The following is a 22,160-nucleotide window of genomic DNA, read 5'->3' as shown; positions in this document are numbered from 1 at the left end:
CAAAATCGAGAGAGATCAGGCTTTTTAAACATCGGCTGGAAAACTGCAACTGGTGCACCCTGGATGGAAACATTGAAGTCTTTTGCTGTAAAAAACGTAGAAAAGTTCAAGTCGGGGAAAGTCGCGGGATTTCATTTCTTGGACTCTGTGCTGAAAAGGATTTGCTGAGCGCCGTAACCGCATGACGACATGTTTCGCTCTTTGTGGCGAAGCCCTAACTCAGCATCCGTGTTTACGCCGAGCCTCGTGGTCAGCAGAAACAACGGAGACAAAGACGCGCCGTGCGCGGAGCGGCTCCACCTTATCAGGCGAGTGCAGCGATTTGAAGATTACGAGAGAGAAAGGAGACGCATTTACACCCGCCGTCAATTACCCGTTGCGGTGACATTGCGGAGGACGTCCTCTCCTCTCCTCTCCTCTCCTCTCCTCTCCTCTCCTCTCCTCTCCTCTCCTCTCCTCTCCTCTCCTCTCCTCTCCTCTCCTCTCCTCTCCTCTCCTCTCCTCTCCTCTCCGTCCCGCTCATCCCGCTCTGCTGCCACCTGCCTCCGGTGAGGAGGAGGAAGCGACCGTGAATCTGCAGAGGCCCCTAGCAGAGGAAAGGTCAGAGTCCCTTCCTCCGCCTCGGGACGGCACAGACCTATGCAGCTATTTTCCATAGCCGCTGTGTGTGAGCTTATTTTCTCGCTGTCTGCCTCTCCTTCACTTTTTCCCTCCATCATCCAACATCTCTCTCTGTACCTCCACCCCCCCAACCCATCCCTCTCTCTTCCCCGTCTTCTTTTCTGCTTCTCCATCTGGGCTTGTGTGCACAGGCGCGGCGTTCCACTCCATGACACACCAGAGTCATTTCATTTGGCAGAACAGTTGGTGGCCCGCCGATGTGGGGTCCCACCGGGAGTGGCAGGCAAAGACAACTGCTCCTTGGCTGCGCGCGCACAGGCTGGTCAACCTCGCCCGTGTGCGAGCGAGAGAAAAAACAAGATGAGGACGAAGCAACAAGAGCAAATGAGAAAACCTCCGTATTCACACCGAGGCCGATGCATCCAAATGACTCAGAACAGCCTGAAGCCTCGACCCAACGCTCGTGTTTCTAGTGATTTTAGGGCGTCCGCGCAAACTTAGAACGTTTAAAATTCACATTAAGGCCTTAAAACGTCTTTACACTCATTTTAAAACGCAGCACATTAATCACAGGTATTGTTTTTGTCGTGGACAAACTAATCTCCAGTTTATTTTCCTCACAGGACTTTTCTTTCAGGCAAACGTTGGAGTCACACACAGACATCTTCACTGCCTCCTTTGACTCGAGGCAGATGACTCCACCACTAGCTAGCTGCTAATATACCCCTGCTAGCTAGGTTTTATGTGTCCGTCGTTGGAAGGTCGATAAGACCAGCACGTGGTCCTGTTGAGGTTTGTTCTCCCTGTCGCTTCAGCACCTCTTTTCCTTCCACTCGACTTTCCATTGTTATACTTGGACACAAGCAGCAGTTTCAGCAATAACCTTTCGTGGCTTCCCCTCTTTAAGGAGCGTTCCAGTGGAAAATAAATGCTTGGAAAACATTTTAGTTAATAATCGAGAAGGCCCTTAAATGGATGTTGCATAATTAATTTGAAGCTCGATAGGAAATATTGAAGATTACTTATAAGTGTACAGTACTAAATTAAACAACAACATATACAGTTGATGTCTAGTGCAAACAATTTGTTTGATATACAAGCAACTTCACCAATAGTCTATGCGTGTAGAAATCTGCATTTTCAGGCTCAGACTTGCTGAGATGAATTTGACTTTGTAAACTGGTGCTGGCAGGACCGGCTCACGGTCCGTGACACGCACAGAGTAGAACCGGTACCGACTGCACAGAGCTAATAGGGAGGGAGAACCAAATGTGGAAGTGAAAAGAGCTTGTGAGAATTTATTTTAGAGTCGCCGGTCAGGCGTCTCCTGCTCTGCAAAAACACAAAATCCTACCAAATGCTTCTGGTTTGGTTTGTAGAGCAAATCTCAGAAGACCAAACAAAATTATAAATGAGCTTGTTTCAATAGATCTTTAGTGTTGATGGAAAAAGTCCTAGTTCCATTGGCAGATGATGTCATAACATGGAAAAAAAACGCCATGTTCTCAGTAAAGTAATGTACCAGTGGAAACTGCACTTTTTCATCAATCTCAAGGATTTATTGACTCAGATCAAACTCCTACAACTTGCTGTCAAGTTAGTTCAGCCTTATTTCAAGTGTACTAAGATGCACCAGAAACTAGACCAAAAAAACATTTTGTGTGTTTGCAGGGTCCGACGCAGATTTAAACATTTCTATAAAATGCAGTCTACCAATTTCAATTTTGACTCATTAAGATTTTCCTTAAGGAGGATTACACACTTAAAAGAAATGTCCTCAGTTTCTTTGGGTTTTTTGTTTGTTTTGCTTTTTTATCACAGATGGCAGAACACACACAGGAAGAGCAAGCTCGGGTTTGGAAATGACAGAGAATGTTTGGAATTAAGGGGAAAAAAGCAGCATACGTTTAAATGTGACACTTGTAAAAAAAAAAGAAAAAAAAAACTCAGCATTAATCTGCTCCACTTCAAAACCAGCCTCGTGGATTATTTCAGCACAATCGCCTGTCGTCGTGGAAATATCGACTGTCTTGTTCATTTCTGCGTCAGCAGAAACATGCAGGGCTTTTTATTTTTTTTTCTTACTGTCGGATTGAGACGTAAATAAATACATACTTGGAGACACAGATTGCTTGAGATTTATAGCGGGTTCTTTGGATGGGACTCTGACACAGGGAGCACATGCAGATAAAATCAGAGTCTGGCTGGAAGTTTCTCTCGCTCTCTTTTTGTTAGTCCCACATCTCATTCGTTTCCCCCTGTCTGTCTTCAGACGCCTACCCCAAAACGGAGATGATCTACACTTGGACCAAAGGGCCCCAGCATTCGGTGGAGGTCCCTCCCGAGTCCTCCAGCCTCGTCCAGTATGATCTCATCGGCCAGACGGTTTCCAGCGAGACCATTAAATCAATCACAGGTGAGCCGCGGATGTCCTGTCAGCATCTGTATTTATTTATATTTGCCCCCAAGTCATTTTGCATGAAAAAATAAATAAATAAAAGAGTTTCGAAATGTGAGCGAAAAGCACACGGCGTTGGGCACGTATGTAAAGTTCTTGATGCGTCTCCGCCGGCGACATCGGAGGCATTTTTGGAGCCTTGACACTTGCACAAACGCGACAGTCTGTCAGCTGAAGCATGACTAGCACCCGGCAGCAGCCTCATGAAGTAAACATCACGGATTGAGTCACGTCACAGGCCAACTGCTTCACCCGAGAAACTGATGGATCCAGAAACAGATTCTCATTTATCTCAGTTATCTATTTGTTTTCCCGGGTTGTGTTTTTGCGGGACGGATGACGGGCCTTTCACTGATTGCACGCCGATTGTTTTTTCCTTTGATGCAGGTGAATATGTGGTGATGACGGTCTACTTCCACCTGAAGCGGAAGATGGGCTACTTCATGATTCAGACGTACATCCCCTGCATAATGACAGTGATCCTCTCTCAAGTGTCCTTCTGGATAAACAAGGAGTCGGTCCCGGCACGTACCGTTTTTGGTACGTAACGCGCCTTTTCACCACCGCTTTTATTGTCCTGCATAGGGGGAAAGTGCAGGTGTCGCATCAGCAACTGACGTAAAGTAAAAATAAATAAACAAATAACAACAAACTGCACGAGAGTGTAACCGGAAAATCCGTGCAGCTTTTAGAAATAGGCACATCGGACATTATATGTGAGTCGAACTCGTTTTTATTCCATCAATTTTGAAATTAATACACTTGGAAATGAGGCGTCGTAAAAATATTTTTTACGTTCTGCAGTGCCGGGAAGGCCCAGTTCAACTTTTACGAGACTTAGTACAAATGAATGAACTCATGTTCATCGTTCACCCGAAAAGCACTCAGAGGTAAATTCGCCTCTGCAGAACGAGGTAAAAAATTTATTTATACACAGCTCTGGAAAACAAAATGAAGAGCCCTGAACTCCACTGAAAACCTCCTGGTTATTCCGCTCAGTGTTGATTTCTGACCTCTGAGCTAAAACATTCGTGTTGCTGTTTCTAAATGAATCTGAATTTTGTTTCTTATTTGAGCTCTGACACCACTGCATCTTTTTCACTATTTTGGCCATTTCTCATTTTCTGCTGATGAATCCTAAAATTTGTGTCTGGGATTTCAGAGACATGCTGCTGGCAGTTCATAGAATAAAAGAGCAATGTTCATTTTACTCAAACATAAAACTATAAACGGTCAAATCTGATCATTTTGAATGCTCTCTTATTTTTCTCCAGAGCGGTATTTTTACACACCAGGTCACGACTTCCAAATTGACACTCCTGTGTTCCTTTCTGTTTTCTTCATTGGCGTAAGCGGCTCTCATATTCACATTTGTCAAGTCTTTGTTGTCAGAAAGCACGTTTTGCAGAGAGAGAGTGAGAGAAATGGGGGAAAGACGTCCAACAAGATTCTGAAGGTCTGGAGAATCGAACCTCAAACTGCTGCGTTGATAGTGTTTGCGTGTTTTCGTTTAAAGACAAGTTTGGTTGCAGATGATGTCTCATCCAACTTAAAGCGGCGGCAATTGTGATTCATCCGTAAAGCGTTTGGCTGTCGTCCAAGAAATGCACTCTAGGACTCAGCTTGAGGTCACTTTTCCCTTTGGAAACACTTACGCATCGCTGAAACCAATATACATTTAACACGCTTGTTTGCTGAGTAAAAAGATATTGCGTGACCCACAGTGGAAATGTGTCTTGGTTGATGCGTGGTTTAATAAAGCCCCGGGGGATTAGGGCCGCTCTCCTGCAGTCGTCAACATATGTGTCAGAGCCTCTGCTTCCTTCTCCTGAAGAGTTCGGCGTGGCGTGGCGTGGCGTGGCGTGGTGTGGCGTGGCGTCATCCGATGCTCAGAGGCGGCGGCCTGCTTGGAGGGGTTTAAGGGGGGTTCTGCTGTTGTTTTAGGTGTTTTTAACGTGTTTGTTTGGGATGAATGGGCGTCCGGCGTCCCGATCCGTCCCCGTCTGCCCTGCACCTGCAGCGTGTTTAACTCCCCGCCTCAGTGACCCATTTCCAGGATGGGGAAAGTTTCATCAAGAGGAGAAACGGGAGGGAGGCGGCGGCTCCTTGAGGTTTTCACGGTGTGTCACTTCATAACCACAAACCTCGATGCATCTTACTAGGATTTTGTGTGACAGACCGACATAAAGTTGCACATACCTGCAATGTGGAGGAAAACGCCGTTTCCGCAGGTGAAATACAAAGAGCGGCGTCCATCTTTAATCAGCCACCTTTAAACATCTAAACACTGAAAATATCTACTCACCTTTTTTCACAAAGTAATGACGAATCAGTGACTATATTAGTTGCCGACTATTTGAATAATCAATTCATCTCGATTAATCGTTCGGGTTATGTTCTTATCTGTCTTTTCTGACACAGATCGCGAGCCTTCTTGTTGTCAAGATGCATCTCTGTCTCCTTAGTCAAAGTGCAAACCCAACAAATGAACCTGAATCTCTTTTATGACGCATCGATGATCTACTGCAACCAGTCAAACCGGTTTGTTTATCTGAATGAAACCCTGTCGTTGATTTGTTTCGAGCGGCTTGTGTCCAATAAAAACAAGCTAAGCTAATTGCCATTTCTGGCAGTAAGTCCTGCACACTGAATTAATTACCCAAACGAAACTCCCCTTTCACAGCAAATGGGATCTTCCATTAGCGCTCTTACTTAACCAGTGGGTCTCCTTTTAAGTTTTCGAGCTCGCTGCAACATTTCGAGCTCATTTTCCCCGCATGTTCACTTTAGCTGCAGGTCAGCTGTCAATGTCAGCTGCAAGCTTTTGACTGACAGGTAATTATATGGCGGTCACGTCTGGGCAACAGACGCAGCGTAGGGACTTTCAAGAGCGCCGCGTTCCTGTTCTTGTTCCTGCGACCGAAGGGGATTTTCTCCAAATCACATTATTGCTGTTTGTTAATGATCCCAAGGACGAGCAAAGATCTACGCAGACGACCTTGTCTTTTCGTTCGGCGGGGCCTTTCTTCCCGGAGCTCTCTAACAAACCTCCATGGTGAGGCTTGGTCAGGGTGTCCTCTGGCTTTGCGATGGATAAACACCCCTTTACTTTTTACCTTTGCTTCCGCCGTGGGAGAGAGTCGCAGATAAAGACGATGAAGCAGAATAGAGGCAGTTTATTCAACTCCAAGCTGGTGGCGTTGGGTCTTTTGATGCAAGAATAGCATTTGGAGGCAGAGCTTGGATGCTAGCAGAAATAATCCTGGCTGATATGAGAGAGCCACAAAGCCTTTCATTTGTCACTCCTTTACTTTAACGATTATGGTATTTAGCCTCGTCGGCCACTGTTGACTCACCCAGAGAAGGAAATACATTTTGGATTTAGACGTATGATCCAGTTACTTAGCATGATAAAACCCGATTCTGATTAGCAGTGGCATCAAGTGACAATCTGGGATGTGAACTGAGGTTTCCAAACCGAGGAATTCGAGTTTGACAGACTCACCTCATTTCACTTTGAAGCTGAGAATTTAGACTGAATTTTCCAGCTGAGCGGTTCGGTCGTTGCCTGAAACGGAGGAGGTCAGGGGTCATGTTCAGGGTGGAGTGAGGGATGGATTCATGACTTGCAGACTCATCTGAAGTAATGTGGCATTGCTGAGGTGATGACATGTTTCTGCCAAATGATGAGGCAGAAACATGTCATCAGTAATCTGTGTATTAATGTGATTCTAGAGTGAAGCCTTTCAGTGGTCAAAATGACTGGAAAAGCGACATGTAAGTTCAGTCTATTTACCACTAGTCCATCCAGGACTAAACTATTAATCATGTTCCACTAATTATTAGAATAATTGTCAACTAATTTAGTAATTAATCAATTAAAATCCTAACATATTCAGCCAAACTCAGTTGGGCTAGTTTTAGCTTCACGTGGTTCATATTCATTAAAGGAATCTGACATTATTGCATTTCAGGCAATAGTGCAGCCTAAAATGCATTAATGTTTATTTTATTGTTTAACATTTTTATATAACCTCCCTAATTTTTTAAAGAGATAAAGTAGAAAAATCTGTATAATTTGTATTAATCGTCAGAACAATCAATGAAACAATCAATGGCTGAACTAATCGTTCATCAGCCCTTTACAAATAGCGCAGCTGTGACTGTTGTTGCATCTGGAACAGAGAAACCCGTCGTTCACGTTTCACGCAACGTGAGTGCTGACGTTTGTTTCCTCCGGTCACCGGTGACTGTCTTTATTGAGCGACGTCCGATTCTGTAGGCGTCTTCGTTTTGCCCTATTACATTGAAAAAAAACAAACAAAAAAAAAAAAGAAAAAAGTTCACTTTTGCTTTTGGAAGCAGAAAAGAGAGGCTCTGCCATGGTGGCCTGTCGCCAGGCGCAGGGCCGGACCTTCAGAGGTCAAACTGAGTCCACGTCTTGTTGAGTCAGAGCTGCTTTGGACTCAAAACGGGACCGAGTTTTCTGGTTTTGGCCAGCTTGACGGTGCTGGATGTGGACCTACTTTTATGTTGCTGCCATGCAAAGAGAGCAGGACCAAACGTGGAGAAACAACTTTCAGATTCTACGCTCTTCTGACCTGGAACAGACCTCCAGAAAAAACGGCAAAACTGCCGAAACACTGAGTTCCTTTCGATCCAGGCTAAAAACCCACCAGTGTGGCGCTGCTTTCGATTAATAGAGTCGAACAAATTTGAGGTGTATTTGGTTGACGATTCTGATGACTGCGTTTGACAAAATGTAATGTTTATTGCTTGTGTCATAATTATATTATGCTATTAAGATGTAAAGCACTCTGAACTACCTTGTTACTGAAATGAGCCACGAAGATAAACACGGAAAGGTATAAAAGAAATCTCAAACACTGCTGTTTCCATAGAAATAGTTATAGGAGCGTTTTCACATTAAACCAATGTTTGGGAGTGATGTGAAGGAACAAAAAAAAGCCTTTTGGTGTCCTACCATCACAAACGTATAGAGTTAGCCAAACTACTTGGACTGGAGCTGTGTGTGTTTTCAGTGACTGACCCTTTTGGGGGGTCTTGTGTAAAAGAGACGGATGATCTGTGACACTCTACGTCCTCGGAAACTTTTCAAAGTTCACAGTTTTGTGATGTCTTTGGTGTTATGATGAGCGTTTGGTGGACTGCAGCTGGTTTACCAGCTCTGTAGTAGAACACGAAAACAAACATGGTTGTCATGGAGTTTCAACAGAATAATGATAGTAAGCATATGTTCAGATACACAGAGAAATGGTTCACCAGACGTCCCTCCCCGCCCTCCTCCCCCCGCTTCCTCTCGCTGCGTCTAATTAAAGTTCAAATCTGTTTTAGGAATAATCCGAGATGAATTCAAGTCTTCACCATTTAAATATTGCCGTCACCTCATCCTCAAAAATGCTTAAATTACCCTTAATCTGCTGGAAGTGCACACAGGGTTCAGATCTGCTAACATTTAGCTCCCCGAAAAAAAAAAAGACCCTTCATGCTGAGAAAAGCACAACAGTCCCTTTCTGTACATGCTCCACATTGCATAGAGCAAAATGGTTCATTATCACTCCGCAGTCTGTTAATGAAAGATGCAGATGAGAGCAACATTACTGCGCACGCATGGGCTATTGAACACTGGTTGTTTTTGTTTTGTTTTTGGTTTTTTCAATTCCAATTTTTAATGTGTTATTTTGGAGGGGGGAGGAGGGGGGTCCCTTTGTAGGGAAGCTGCAGAGAGAACAGCACACACTGTGAAAGCATCGTGCTTCTTCATTAATTTAATTGGGTTCAGTGTGATTGTGTTTTTATGGATTTAGTGAAAACCTGATGTCTGAGGTTATAAATGTATTTAATCATATATATATTTATATATACAGCAATGTTCAAGCTAGAGCTTTATGACCAGTTATATAAAGATGATCTAAATTAGAAATTACATAAACTTGTAAAGTGTGAAGCATTTATAATTTGGAACCTACTCAATGTTTTTCTTTCAACAAAAATCCCCATCACCAATGTAGCAGTTTTTACTATGTTTACAGACTTTTCTTCCTTTTTAAAATCAGAATCGGTCAAAATTAGAATCGTCATACGTTTTAAAGACAACTGCAATCTGTGCATCCCTAGACTTCAGTTATGCTTTGCTAATTCTATGTACACATTATGTACTATTGTGGAGTTTTCATTACAATGTTTCTATATGGTTCCATAGCCCACCTTTGCCTTGAAATGCGACCTAAATGTAGGGCGATCCTCGGTTTCAATGATCTTGTTCGTTTTCTGTTCCAAATTTTCTACTAGTGTTGGAGTGAACAAAGTGAATTCACACACGCTTGTTTAGAAAAAGAAAATGCAAATATCCGTGTGACTCGACTAATTTTCTTTCCTCGTTTTATTTGTAAGGAATCACCACCGTCCTGACCATGACAACACTCAGCATCAGCGCCCGCCACTCTCTCCCCAAGGTCTCGTACGCAACCGCCATGGACTGGTTCATCGCCGTCTGCTTCGCCTTCGTCTTCTCTGCCCTCATCGAGTTCGCTGCCGTCAACTATTTCACCAACGCACAGATTGAGAGGGCCAAGAAGAAGCCGGGCAAGTGTCCCCCCGTGCCCCAAAGCACGCCTGTCAAGGTGAAGGACGCAGAGGAAGTGCAGCAGGTGAGGTGGCGTGTGTTTGTCTTTTTCTTATTTTCCCTCTGCACCTCTCAGGCCGGCTCAATAATTTGATCGCGTTTTTACCTCAGGGGGCTCTCGGGCAGCCTACCCCATCGCATGGGCTCTCCGTAGCTGGCATTTAGCCTGGACCCTCGAATGACGTGAAGAGAGGGTGCTTGAGAATAATTAGCTTTGCCCTTGTGTGCATAGAGGATTTTGCAGCTGAATCAATATCACGTCCTGATTCCAGGACGTGATATTCTCTGAATCTGCGCCTGCGCTCACACAGCAGGTTTTTTTTGCTTTTAGCCTGGTTGTTCATTCTGCTAATTCAATGCATGTAACCATTCGTCTGCAAAAACCGCCTGGTGGACCGAGCTCCGCCTTTGAGGTGAAGCTCCAGTTTCCCAGCTCTGTGAAGCTTTCATCTCACAGAGCAGACTTCTTCCATTCGGCTCCTTCAGACTAGCCAATAGCAATTGGCAAACACTGGGTGGAACTGAGAATCAGCTAATCTCATTGCAGGAGCTACTTCTCAGCGCAACGCTGGTAAAAACGTTAAAGGGTTAATAGAGGAGCCACGTTGTGATGACTTCCTGAAGGCGGAGTTTAAAAAAGAGCAGCAGCTTCTTAAAGAGACAGAGGTCCAATTTTGAGATGCTAATTTACAAATTTGAATTGTTTTAAGTCATATTTGACATATAGAGCATTTTTACTGAAGGCAACATAGTTTCTTGGTTGTGGTTTAAAAAGGCACAATGCGACTGGAGCACATATGATGCCGGCCCTTTAAGTTCAAGGGGTGGGATTATTTTTGCGAGGCAGAGTGCATGAGCAGCATAGGAGCTGACAAGTCAATCAGAACCAATGAGCAGGCCATGTGGCTACTGTAGCAATTTGACACATATTGAATGTGTTGAATACACACCACAAAGTTACTGCCAGATTCTGTGTGTTCTTAAAACCCAGTTTTTATAGTATACTCAGCTGTGGAGGCGAGAAGAAGGGCGCTCATTTCCCCGTGCATGTGTGCATGTGTGTGTGTGTGTAGTGTGTGAATCTCTCTGCAGCATCAACACTAAATATATAGATCTACTGTTAGCTGATCGGTGACGCTGACACGACCCGGCAGCGCGTACAGTACGCCTGCTCTACACTGAACACTTTAAGTTGCCCCCTCCGGTCCAGATCGCAGCGTGGCGTAATCGTGCCTGAATGCGGTACAGTGACAACGGCACTTCAGTGGATTAGCAGGTTGCCACGGCAACGGAGCCCTGGTACATCTGTATAGGTTTCAGGGAGCCGGGGCGGCGGGGCGGCGGGGCGGCGGGGGGTAGAGAGAGAATTAGTGCCGGTTTCCTCGACAGGGAGAGAGAGGAGAAGGCCCCGTTAGTCCGAGGCCCGGCACACGGGCCTGGGGGTCGTTGATGGGTTTAGGCTCTCAGGCTTCTGGCTTTTCCAAGCCAACACACACACAGGCGCGCAGCCATCCCCGGCCATGCTTTGGACAATATAATAATATCGGATCCTTTCAATTTTCAGAGTGGATAGTTGGGGTGGGGGGTTGGATTATTTCTACAAATGCCTCAGTACCGGCATCACTCTCTCCCCGCTTGGGAAAAAAAAAAACATCAACTCTCGAAGGATAAGCTCCTTTGATGCTACACTGCATTACCTCCCGGATGCAAGCGCTACTTACTTTCTGTCTTAAGCCTGTGTGAAATGAGTGAAATCCTCGTTAAGTGACATCTGTGATGCACACGCCCTTTCGTCCGCCATCTGTGTCAGAGGCGGAGCGGCGGTGGTGGTGGTGGGGGGTGGAGGGTGTAATCTGATCAATAGCACCAGGCTGATGTTTGCCTGATCCACTTTTCACTGAAACAATCCAGTCCGGTTAAGCATAAAGCGTCATATGCTCTAGAAACCATTCACTTTGTAGGTTCTTATTTATATAAAAATATTATTACGGTAGCTGTATGAGCGGGATGTACACAAAGACGTTAGTGGCACCCCAAGTGGAGCAATCGCATTATAGCGGTCAGTCAAAACCTATAATGTCACTTGACACAAAGAATAACAGATAAATTACCACTTGATGGAGTTTCCGATTGGGCTGAGAGTTGGTTCCCTGTGCTGTAGACACCTGCCAAGGACCGGAGCCAAAAGGTCAGAGGTTGCACTAAGTGTGAAAGCCTGTTGAGGTGCGTTTCAGAGCATGCCTCGGCATTTCCAAGGTGTTTTGGGTGGAGTTAAGTGTGACTTTGGTTAGCCAAGGCCAAGTGAGTTAAGGCTTATGCATTGTGCAAAGAGTAAACAATGGAGAAAGAAACAACGTTGTGTGACAGGATTACAAGAGTTCTCATGTTTTATATTTTTGGGGTGTTTTGGAACAATGAAAAGATATTATGTGTCTCTTAAGAGTGTTTTTAGCTCATGAATTAGCCTCCACGTAAAGTAAGAACATATTGAAAATGCCCCATTGACAAGACTTTCTCTCATCCTTCACAGCAAGTTCCTGACACCAACGGCTCCCTGAGGAAGCGCATGAATTATGTCTCACACCAAGACCCAGCGGGCCAGCCGAGAGCCCAGTCCACCACCAACATCTCAGGACTGGGAAGAGGAAGGCAGCTGAGAGCGCTGGCTGGCGGCGCCAACGGCAGCTCCTCGACCCTCTCCCGCTCCAGCCCCAAGTCCGAGAGCCTGCTGAGCGTGGCCTCGTCCTCAGCACAGCTGGTGAAGGGCACGCCTCAGCCCGCGGCGTCCACCCCAGACGTGATGGCGGGGACGCCGGGCCGGTGTCCCGCCGGCCCGGCGTCTCTGCAGCACCTGCTCGGGCCCAAGCTGGAGCGCATCCAGATGATGGGCAACAAGCCGGAGCAGAAGCAGACGCCGTGCTCCCAGCCGACCACCGCCGGCATGGGCGGAACCAGCAAAATTGACAAATACGCCCGGATCCTGTTCCCGGTGTCCTTTGGGGCGTTCAACATGGTCTACTGGGTGGTCTACCTGTCGAAAGACACAGTGGTGGCCAAAGGGGGATAAATCTCACTCTGGCTGTGAGGTTCATTGTGATTTCCTCTAGCGTGGATACAACAACAACACGCTGCTGGTTCTTACCAGACAGTTCAGTGTGCTCATCCGTCAACAAGGGATCCTGGAGAACGCGTTTGCCAGGCATTTGCTGAAGGACCACAAGCATGGAAACAAATCGTTATAATTAGGACAAACTGACTCGGCTTAGGAAAGAACATGCGCACACTGGATTACTCCACCGTCCTCTTTCTATTTCACATTGCCTCGTCCGATTGTAAAGGTCTCCAACTGCCCGGTGATCCATGCGGCCTGGAGGAAGACTGGGGATTTGTCATTTTCCTATTTTTGTACCCTGTACCTTTCGGGATGCTTGGATATGTCATCAATCGGAACTGAACCTCGCCCGCAATGTAAAATATATACATATATAAATATTTATTTATTAGGCTAAACAGATTTATATTTAATGTACAAACCTGATGCACTGTTGTGCCAGTAGATTTAAGGATTAAATCGATCGGAGAGCACAAAGTGATCTGCGTTGGTCTTAAATGCTCCCTGGGAAAACGGGTGTCAAGCTGAAGAGAAGAAATTTGATGAGAAAGTCCTCAGAACCGAGGCTTAGAGGAGCGCCGGTCACAAGTGGATGAGCGGCGAAAGCTTCTTGCGCCCAACCTCCGTGTGGAGTATCTGCATTGCACAAGATGGATTAAGCAATACGGAGAGAGAGAAACAAAAAAAAAAAAACAAGATGAAATGTGGGGATAAATCAGGAAGGAAGCGGAGGAGACGTGCTTACAGTAGGAGGGTTTAAGCTTCTTCACTGTCTGGCCAAGATTCATACTTTGATTACGTAAAATGTGTTTTTTTTTTTTTTTAAATTCACATGACCAAACAAAAACAAAGAGAATGGAAAGACATTTACTAGCAGATCATAGTGTGAGGGGAAAAGTAAGCTTTGCCGGAAACCATCTGCTGTGCGACACAGAAAGGTTCTGAGACACAGTAACGGTGTTAGTGAACCCGCTCAAGGGCGTCGTCAACCCAGACACCTGGATGGGGTTTCATCCTGTCTCAGGCAGCCAGATGTTACCTTATTATCAGTGCAGCTGTTGGTCACTTAGATGGCTGCGCTTCATTTTCCTGCAGCTCGTACAGTTAGGATAATTTGGTTTCTTCAAGGTGAGGTTTTGCGTGAATTGTGTCAGCAGAGATGGTTCCCTTGCAACTCGCGGTAGATGTTGCGCTGCTGGAAGAAATCCTGAGAGGAGCGGAAGGTCAAATTCCGACTTGGACGTTTGGAAACCGGAGTGAGTTTCATATCCAATGCGGCCGCAGACCACATAAAGTCGAGTCTGTACGTCTGTAATCTTTCGCCTAATCCGGGATTGAGTCAGCAGGCTAAACAGATGACTCCAGTGTTTTTGGTCTAGTTTCTAGTGCAGATATTGTAGTACTTGAAATAAGACAAAACTAACTACTGAGGTATTTGCACTAGAAACTAGACAAAAATTAAATAAATACTTGGTGAGACATAGGATAAGCAGGAATCACAAAAATGATCGCAGCGCCTTTAATTCTCACCAGATTTCTATAAACATGGTTTAAATTGAAGCTGAGAAAATTGCTGATGTTTGTAAGTTTTCTAGCTTGATATAAGTCTATGAACAGTTTAGTTTCTATCGAGATGCAAGAGAGGACAAAGCAAATCCCTCCATCCCATTTGATGATTAAATGTTCAAACAAACGAGGAAATTAGTTCAGTTTTTGTCATTTATTAAAGGTTTAGAAATTACAGCAGCTGCAGGGCGCCACAGCGATGGGACAGTGAGCTGATACAAAGTTGTAAAACATCTTCAAACTATTTATATTATGTTTCTCCTTGCTTAGTGTCGGCATGCAAACCCGTTGATATGGTCCAGAGCAGAGAGTAACATACTGACCAGAATGTCCTGCTCTGTAGTTCACTTCCTGCTTTTGAAACGGTCTCTGGTCAGGCTGCATCCGTTTTAGAGTCCACTTCAACCGGACCGAGACCGAGGTTTTTAGGCGGATGCTCCGGAACTCAAGCTTGCATTCAGACCTCCCCAAAAACTCTGGACTTTCGAGACAAACGGATCAGAGTCTGATTCAGGAATCTAATCCTGGTTTGGTCTGCATGCACCCTTGGTGTGTTTTTATTTTCAGGGCTCTGTTCGCCGCAGACTGCGTCACAACAAGTGATGACGACTCCAGCGAACCTCTATCCCTTCACCGTCGCTTGACACGTTTCTTAAACATCTCCGCGACGAACGAGGCCACGTTTATTAACTGTTTGACTTCGACTAACACTTGAGCACTCAGTGACCCAGATTGCCATGCTCATTTAAAATGAGCAATGCAAAAATAGATCCCTCGTTTAGGTGAAATGGGCAACGCGGCGCTCAGATGTCGCCTTCACTAAACACGGAAGAAAGTCGAGCAAATGATTTCCTCTCAGGTGTGGAAGAGGTTCTGGGCCGGTGTGAGATTCTCACGCGGTGTGTCAGCTTTCATCAGAAGCACAATGCATGCAAAAACACTTGCGGGAAATGTTTGGATGTCTCACTTTTCTGTCTCAACTGGTTCGCGGTCTGCACTGCAAAAACACAACACCTTAAAAAGCAGATTTTGGTTCCCAGTGCAAACGACTTTACAGAAGGCAAAACGTCTTTACAAGTAACTTTTCAGCAAGAAATGGGAGTTAGTTTTAACTGAGTAATTTATCAATATTGATGAAAACATATTGGTTATAAGTGAAATAACCTGCCCTGCAGCTTAACGACATAAAAAGGGTTTTTCCACTGACAGACTATTTCAATTATAATTAGTACCGTTTCATCAATATTAAGCTCCCACATGTTGCTGGAAAGTGGCTTGTAAGTTAGTTTGTCTTTTGGGTTTTTGCAGTCTGCCTGCAGCACACGCCTGCAATGTTGTGGAAAATCTTCTGCTGTATTAAATCGGACCAGCAAAGGAGGTTGCTATTTCCTCCTTTGCTGAAATTATTTCAGCTTTAAAACAGTAGCGTTTTTTTTGTGTTTTTTTTTTTTCATGTGACCTCCTCTTTTAGTTTCAACACTATGACTATGCCAATGAGAAAAATTGTAATCAGTGGACTTCCAACCCTATGGAGGGTACAGATGGAAAATGTGTGTTTTAAAACCTTTGCATACCCTGGTAGGGAAGTGGATCTGTGCCACCTGTGGCTATTAATAGCTAAAACTCCACTTTTCTCACTTTATTCATAAATCTGCACATGTGGAAATAAGATAGTGAATGTAATGTCTTCATCAAATGTCCACGCTTTAACCCAGGACTGGACAATAAGTCAGTAACCATAAAAAAATATTGCAACAGACACATGATCAACATCAATACTGCGTGTTTCAGTAAACACATTAAACCCTGATCATAGGCGGCGCAAGACAGGAGAGGGAATGGAGAAGAAGAAGAAAAAGACCTTGAGGAAGACGCTGTTTGTGGACTGTACAACTATTGCTCTGGTTAAATAAAGACCGTTCAACAGTTATTCCCTTTTTCCTTTGACTGTACCATAGAGTACTCAGAAATTTCACTGGACTTCTATCCAGAACCGCACAGCATTCTGGGGGATGTTGGCAAAAGGAGGAAAGTCTTAGGGCTAGCTCAGCGCTGTTGGTGGCGTCAACTCACTCACTCGCTCTTTAGTTACCTAGAAACAACTTGTTGAGTAACTTGCAGCAGCAGTTTCATTTTTCGTCACTGTGCCTCATAGCTGCTTAAAAATCAACGCGTTGTGAAAACTGGATGAAACAGTTAAGACCACAGCATCAGTTTGGCAGTATTTCAGATATTTAACTAAATAAAAGAAAAATCAACAATTATTGATATTCACTGATATGAAACGCTTGTTTCGTGACACGTTTTTCGACCATAACATCCAGCCATACTGTAAACCCAACACCAGGGAAATAGATCTACCTCAGTGTTCACATTCATGTCCGAGTCAGACAGGAAACTGAAGTATGTTATTAAATCCAGTGGCTCTTCAAGGAAACCTGATAGAATCTCAAAAGCTCGAGTCCGTTGGCAGTAATTTGATTCTTGTGTGGCCAAAGGACACACACCATTATCCTGATAGCAGTAGGCAACATGACGATGGTAAATTGTCCTCCCTGGTCTTCTATTGCTGCAATAGGCTGGTGGAGGTGAAGTAGAGAAGTCATTGAGCAGCCTATAAAAATGGACTGTAGTGTGTTGCTGTAAGTGCTCAAGAAAACATAGTTGAGAAACCACAACAAGAGAAAATGATGGGAGTTGGCAGTTATCTCTGCTTATGGCCATGTATGGCATAAAACCTTCCATTTTGGGCCAGTGACTAACCAAAATGAGGTGGTACCAGTTGTTTCACTGAACAGTTGGCAGATGAACACGTCTGCTGACGGACATGTCACATGGACGGGGACTCATGGTACAATTTGTACCTCGTTCCTGCCTCTGATAATCGTCCATGTGTGGTCGTTGCTCCTCATCGATTGGTTGCTCCAACAGGAGGTTGATGAGAAGTACAGATCAAGAACCTCCACACACTACTCCACTCTCTGCAGTTGACCATGTGTGAAATTGATTTTGGCATCATTAGCTCTCCATTGATCTCTGGGTTTTTTTTCTGTATTTGTCTCTGATAGGGTAAAAAAAAAAGCGTATCCCATTCAGAAAACACAAGACATCCAGGGGACGAATGAGGACCGTGTCAGCAAGAGATTGATATTTGCTGCCCCAACCATAACCCTGTATTCCCTGATTTCACTGAGCATGAGCCTGATTGATTGGAGCTGCCAACATAAGGTTGTGGGGTTTTTTTTGTTTTCTTTCTCTTTCTATATAAACAGATTAAAGATGCTCACTTTGACATTTTGATCGGAGGATCGGCATACAACGTCGCTACAAGAATAACTTTTTATTTATTTCAAAGAAAATTTGATGCGCCGACTGTCAAACAGTTTGCCTTTGAGTGGGTCCCTGATGGAAGTTGTACACGGCACTCAGGAGGCAAAACATGGCTTCACACGCCCTCTAGTGGTTCAGTTCACCACTAGATTTGCTTGGCATTTACCCATGCAAGGCAAATAAGGAATTTCATTTACTTTTACGTTTGGTTCTAGTGACATACAGTGTTGTGAAAAAATATTTGCACCCTTCCAAATGTCTATTTTTTTAAAAGGTAATTTTATTGTTTGCTTTTATGGCACATGTAAATGTTTCACATCATTAATCAAATGCCATCATTGGAGAAAAGATAACCTCAGTGAGTACAAAATTTATTTTTTTAATGACAACTGCATTCAAATGAGGGAGTTATCCAAATCAACCTGACATCATGTGGAAAAACAATTCCTCTCATCCTACCTCGTCATGGTAGTTTGGCTCAACCATGTCTTTTGAATAATTGGGTTTAATGTCGATCTGTATCCAGGCCTGATTACGCGAGAAGTCTGACAGAACTTGACTGGCAACATGAGATAGGCTGTAAGATCTCAAAAAGCAACACCCACCTTGCTCTACTAAAAACATGAAATACCAAATAGATTAAGCACAGAGTCACTTATATTCACCACTTGATATATTCACAAGGTCATTTGGTCAGTGTTCATGATTCAGCATTAAAAGAGAGGCAACCTACCATAAGGGAGTTTCAAGGTCAAAACCACTGATGACCAAGAAGTCAAAGGGTGTGGGGAACCAGGTCCTTTTCTCTGTACTTTTAACAAATCCACTTGGAGCACGTTCATATTTTTGAAGGCCTGTGCCTCGCCCCTCCTTCGGTATCACAAGGGATGAACTTCGGCCCCCCCGGTGACCATTTACAGGATGAAATGGACTTTGCCTTTGGACGAATTGAAGGCCGGGATGCAATTTGTGAGGTCATGTTTTCGCATTGTGGGAATTAAACGTCAATGAAACTGCTGTTGTTGGCCGTTTTCGTCTAAATCAAGCTTTGAACCTTAAAAGGTGTGGAGCATTGCCTGTAATCCAAAGAGCAGGAGTCTCACCCAATTTATTTTCATTTCGTTTAGAGATGAGCAGCGTTATTTTTCTTTCTCTTTTTTTTTTAAAGTAGTTCCTGACTGTGGAGACGTGAAGCGGAGTGCAGTGTCTGAAATGAGCCACTAGAGGGTGCTGCAGCTGTCTTTTTCAGACTTCAGGCGTTCGGATTGTTTCGCTTTAAAGGGTTCAGATTTTTCTACACTACACCTAAACAAATTAGTTTTTCTGTCTTCATAGAAAGTCATTCTGAAATATTTTGCTTATTTTATTTCTCTTTCAAATCCAGTCATAATTGTACCTGCATTCTGCCTGCTGAATGGAATATCCAGCTCGTTGTGTTGGTTTACTTTTCACCCTTATCATTTAAGATTTAACAAAATGAAATACAACAAGGATCTTGCAATATTTAAGATGCTAACTGGTGAACCTTGTGCTCACATTATAATGTTACTCATAGATTTGGGAGAGATAAAAAACAACAACTGTCCAATCATTGATTAGATTGAACAGATTGAGGCAAATAACAAAGTTCTTGGTTGCTTTAATCAAAATCTTGTGTTTCTTAAAATGTTTTTGGTTCTCCGTTTAGAAGTTTCAATTTGTAGTAAAAATCCTTTTTTGCTGGACCATCTCATCCTTTTGGTTTCATCTGTGCGTTTAGTTTTTGTTGGTTTCCAGGCCTTTTCCCGTTTGCTTTGTAGATCCTTTGACTCAGCTCCCTCTGCGGTAATTAGTCTCCCTCCCTCAGTTTCCCAGCTTTCACCCTGCCGCAGCTGTTCCAAATCTCCTTTGATTAGTACATCTGATTGTCGTTTTCCAAGCCTGTCTCAGTACTCAAGCTCCTGGTGTTTCATTGTTATTTGCTTGATTCTTGATTCTGGAAAGCTTGTAGCTGGAAAAATAAACAGAAACACAACTTAAGAGAAAATCAGCAGGTTTCTCACTGACCCAGAATCCAATATGGCTGTGAATCCTCGTTTAGTTACCGTGTTGATGTTTTGTGCAAATTGGAGAGAAATAAATGATTAGCTCATGTTGCTAACAGCGTTTAGCTTAGTCAGTGAGTGCATCAGTAAGAAAATCCAAATCATTTATTTTTGTTTTTCAAACTTGGTTCTGTAACACGCTGAAGTTTGGTTTTGAAGTCATCCCCGATCCAAGTTTTGACATAAGGCATCAATAGCTGCGCTTCCGTTACAAATTTACCTAAAAACATTGTTTATTTTCTGTTGATGTTGGAGAAACACAATCTGGTAATTGCAGTGCTTCCATTGAAGGAGAAACGCCGGCGTCCTCTCACCACTTCCTGTCGTCTTCTTCATCGTTTCCAGCAGTAGTAACATTTTTTGCTCACGTGACTCGTGTGATGTGAAAAAAAGTGTCGCCATCGCACTTTTATGGAACGCACTCATGAAAAACCACCTCGTCATAGCACAAAAACGTAAAAAGAAATAAATAAATTAAAAAATTAGGGCGTTTCCTTTACGCAAATTTATTTTCATAATTCCAATAAGTGCTGTTATATAGTACGGAATAGTATGGAAACGTAGCTAGTGAAACGCCTGGAAAGTGTTTTTACTTACCAAACAATTTAGATATCACCAGTGACGATTGCTTATAAGACATAAATTTCATACACTTTTTATTTATTTATGTTTTTTTACATGAACACCTATCTGTGGTCATGTGTCACAAATAGGAATCATCTTCTCCCCCAAGAGAAGATGATTCCTGCTGAAATTCTCTTCTTTCCCACTGGTAAATGTTTGCGCTGACGCATGATTTCTAAAGGTTTCTGGGGGTCACGACGAAACCTCTCGCTTCTAACAACAATGACTGTAGGAGCACCCAGCAGTTTTTATCTTCACTGCATCAGACGAAACCAAAAATACAGAGCAATAAGGAGAAGAAAAAAAAGAAGCATCAACACGTTAAATTCAGATCTCAGCTGAATTTTGTAATAAAAACCAGTGCAGCACCAAAGGACTCATCTCCCCAAGACTCATTTATTAAAGCGCCGTTTAACATCTCCTGCACTCATCTTTAGAAACTGAGACCCCAGAGATGCACATGTGATTTTAAAATTGTATGTAAAATGTTGCTTTGCTTTTTGTTGTTTTTCAGCAAAGTGAAATGGATTTGTATATTGTGTGATTAGTCTTGATATTATGCGACAACACTCTGCAGCACTGTACAGAAGTGATTTCCGACAGGCACAACGAGGGACAAAGTATTTTTTTGAACTGTCTTATTTATTAGTCCCAATCTCTAGTTTGGAGGAAACGTCATTAAACATGTTTGATGAACGCAATGTTGTTTTGTTTTCATGGCCAAGAGGAAAAATGTTCAACAAAGTTACATCCCTTTTGTAAAAAAATACATAAAAAATAAATAACTCAATACTATTTGTGGCCGCATCACCTATCAGTGCAGTTCTAGGGCCAAGTCTTTTACAACAAGTCTTAAAAGTAAATAATAACGCTGTGTAACAACAGCAACATAATGGCTCAAGAGACTTTCTCATATTTAGTGCAAACCATTTCCTCATGTAGAAGTTTGAATCGTTTAATGCTCGGTCATTCTTTCACATTCAAAAGCAGCTCTATGGGTTGCTTTGAACATATTCCACTTTAATGAGATTTTAATTTGTGACCGGGCGGCCTCCTCTGGACCTCCCTGGTTCGGACCAGTTTGTTTCAAAGGGCTAAAGTACGTAGAATGACTCAATGCAGCTCTGTGAAGGAAAACGCATGAAATCTGATGAAGTAACTTTTATGTCTGGACGCCACAGTCCTACAAACCACTTCAGATGTTGAGAGCCGATCAGGTCAGAACGAACATCCAGATGGTGTCGATTTGGCACAAATAAAACAAGTTCGCTTTCTGATTCCCATATACTGAAATATAAAACACTCGCATAAGTTTATTGTAACATTTTCTTGCCAACTATATCCAGTACCACTATATCCAATAGTGACAAAGTCTGGTTATCTACACCAAAAGAACAATTAGCTGAAAAATTCCTAAAGTCTGCACCCACCAATGTTTTGCAACTTTCCCAGTTTGATTATTGCCAATGGAAAGTGATGTTTCCATACAATTGCTGTCCCGAAATACAGAGAAAGCTTACAGAGTCAAACAAAATCTGTCTCCGGTTGCCTCCTATGTAGCAATGTGAGATGTTTTTATGTGACAGCTGAGGCCAGGTGTGACGGCCCACGCGTTAGCTCTCTGCCGTGTCTTCACGTGAGCGCGGCGGTTAAATTTAGCCGCGGATAAAAGGAGAGTTATTGTGGGAACTCTGGAGCTGAAGATGCAGACGGATTGGC

The 22,160-nt window shown here is 43.6% G+C and overlaps 1 protein-coding gene across 1 annotated transcript in view; it reads left to right on the top strand.

Annotated features, from left to right (window-relative positions):
• Positions 1-21,142, top strand: part of gabra4 (gamma-aminobutyric acid type A receptor subunit alpha4) — a 28,311-nt gene extending 7,169 nt beyond the window's left edge. Inside the window, exons 6-9 of the mRNA XM_055034541.1 lie at positions 2,894-3,037; positions 3,467-3,619; positions 9,494-9,750; positions 12,256-21,142. Of these exons, the coding sequence (XP_054890516.1) occupies positions 2,894-3,037; positions 3,467-3,619; positions 9,494-9,750; positions 12,256-12,792 (1,091 nt within the window). The 3' untranslated portion in view covers positions 12,793-21,142. The remainder of the gene's footprint in view (positions 1-2,893; positions 3,038-3,466; positions 3,620-9,493; positions 9,751-12,255) is intronic.
• Positions 21,143-22,160: the final 1,018 nt, after the last annotated feature.

Source organism: Poeciliopsis prolifica, unplaced genomic scaffold (assembly GCF_027474105.1).
Source record: "Poeciliopsis prolifica strain line A6 unplaced genomic scaffold, Auburn_PproV2 SCAFFOLD009, whole genome shotgun sequence".
Taxonomy (NCBI): Eukaryota; Metazoa; Chordata; class Actinopteri; order Cyprinodontiformes; family Poeciliidae; genus Poeciliopsis; species Poeciliopsis prolifica.
The sequence above is the reverse complement of the archived record's forward strand: the minus strand, read 5'-3'. Positions and strand labels throughout refer to the sequence as shown.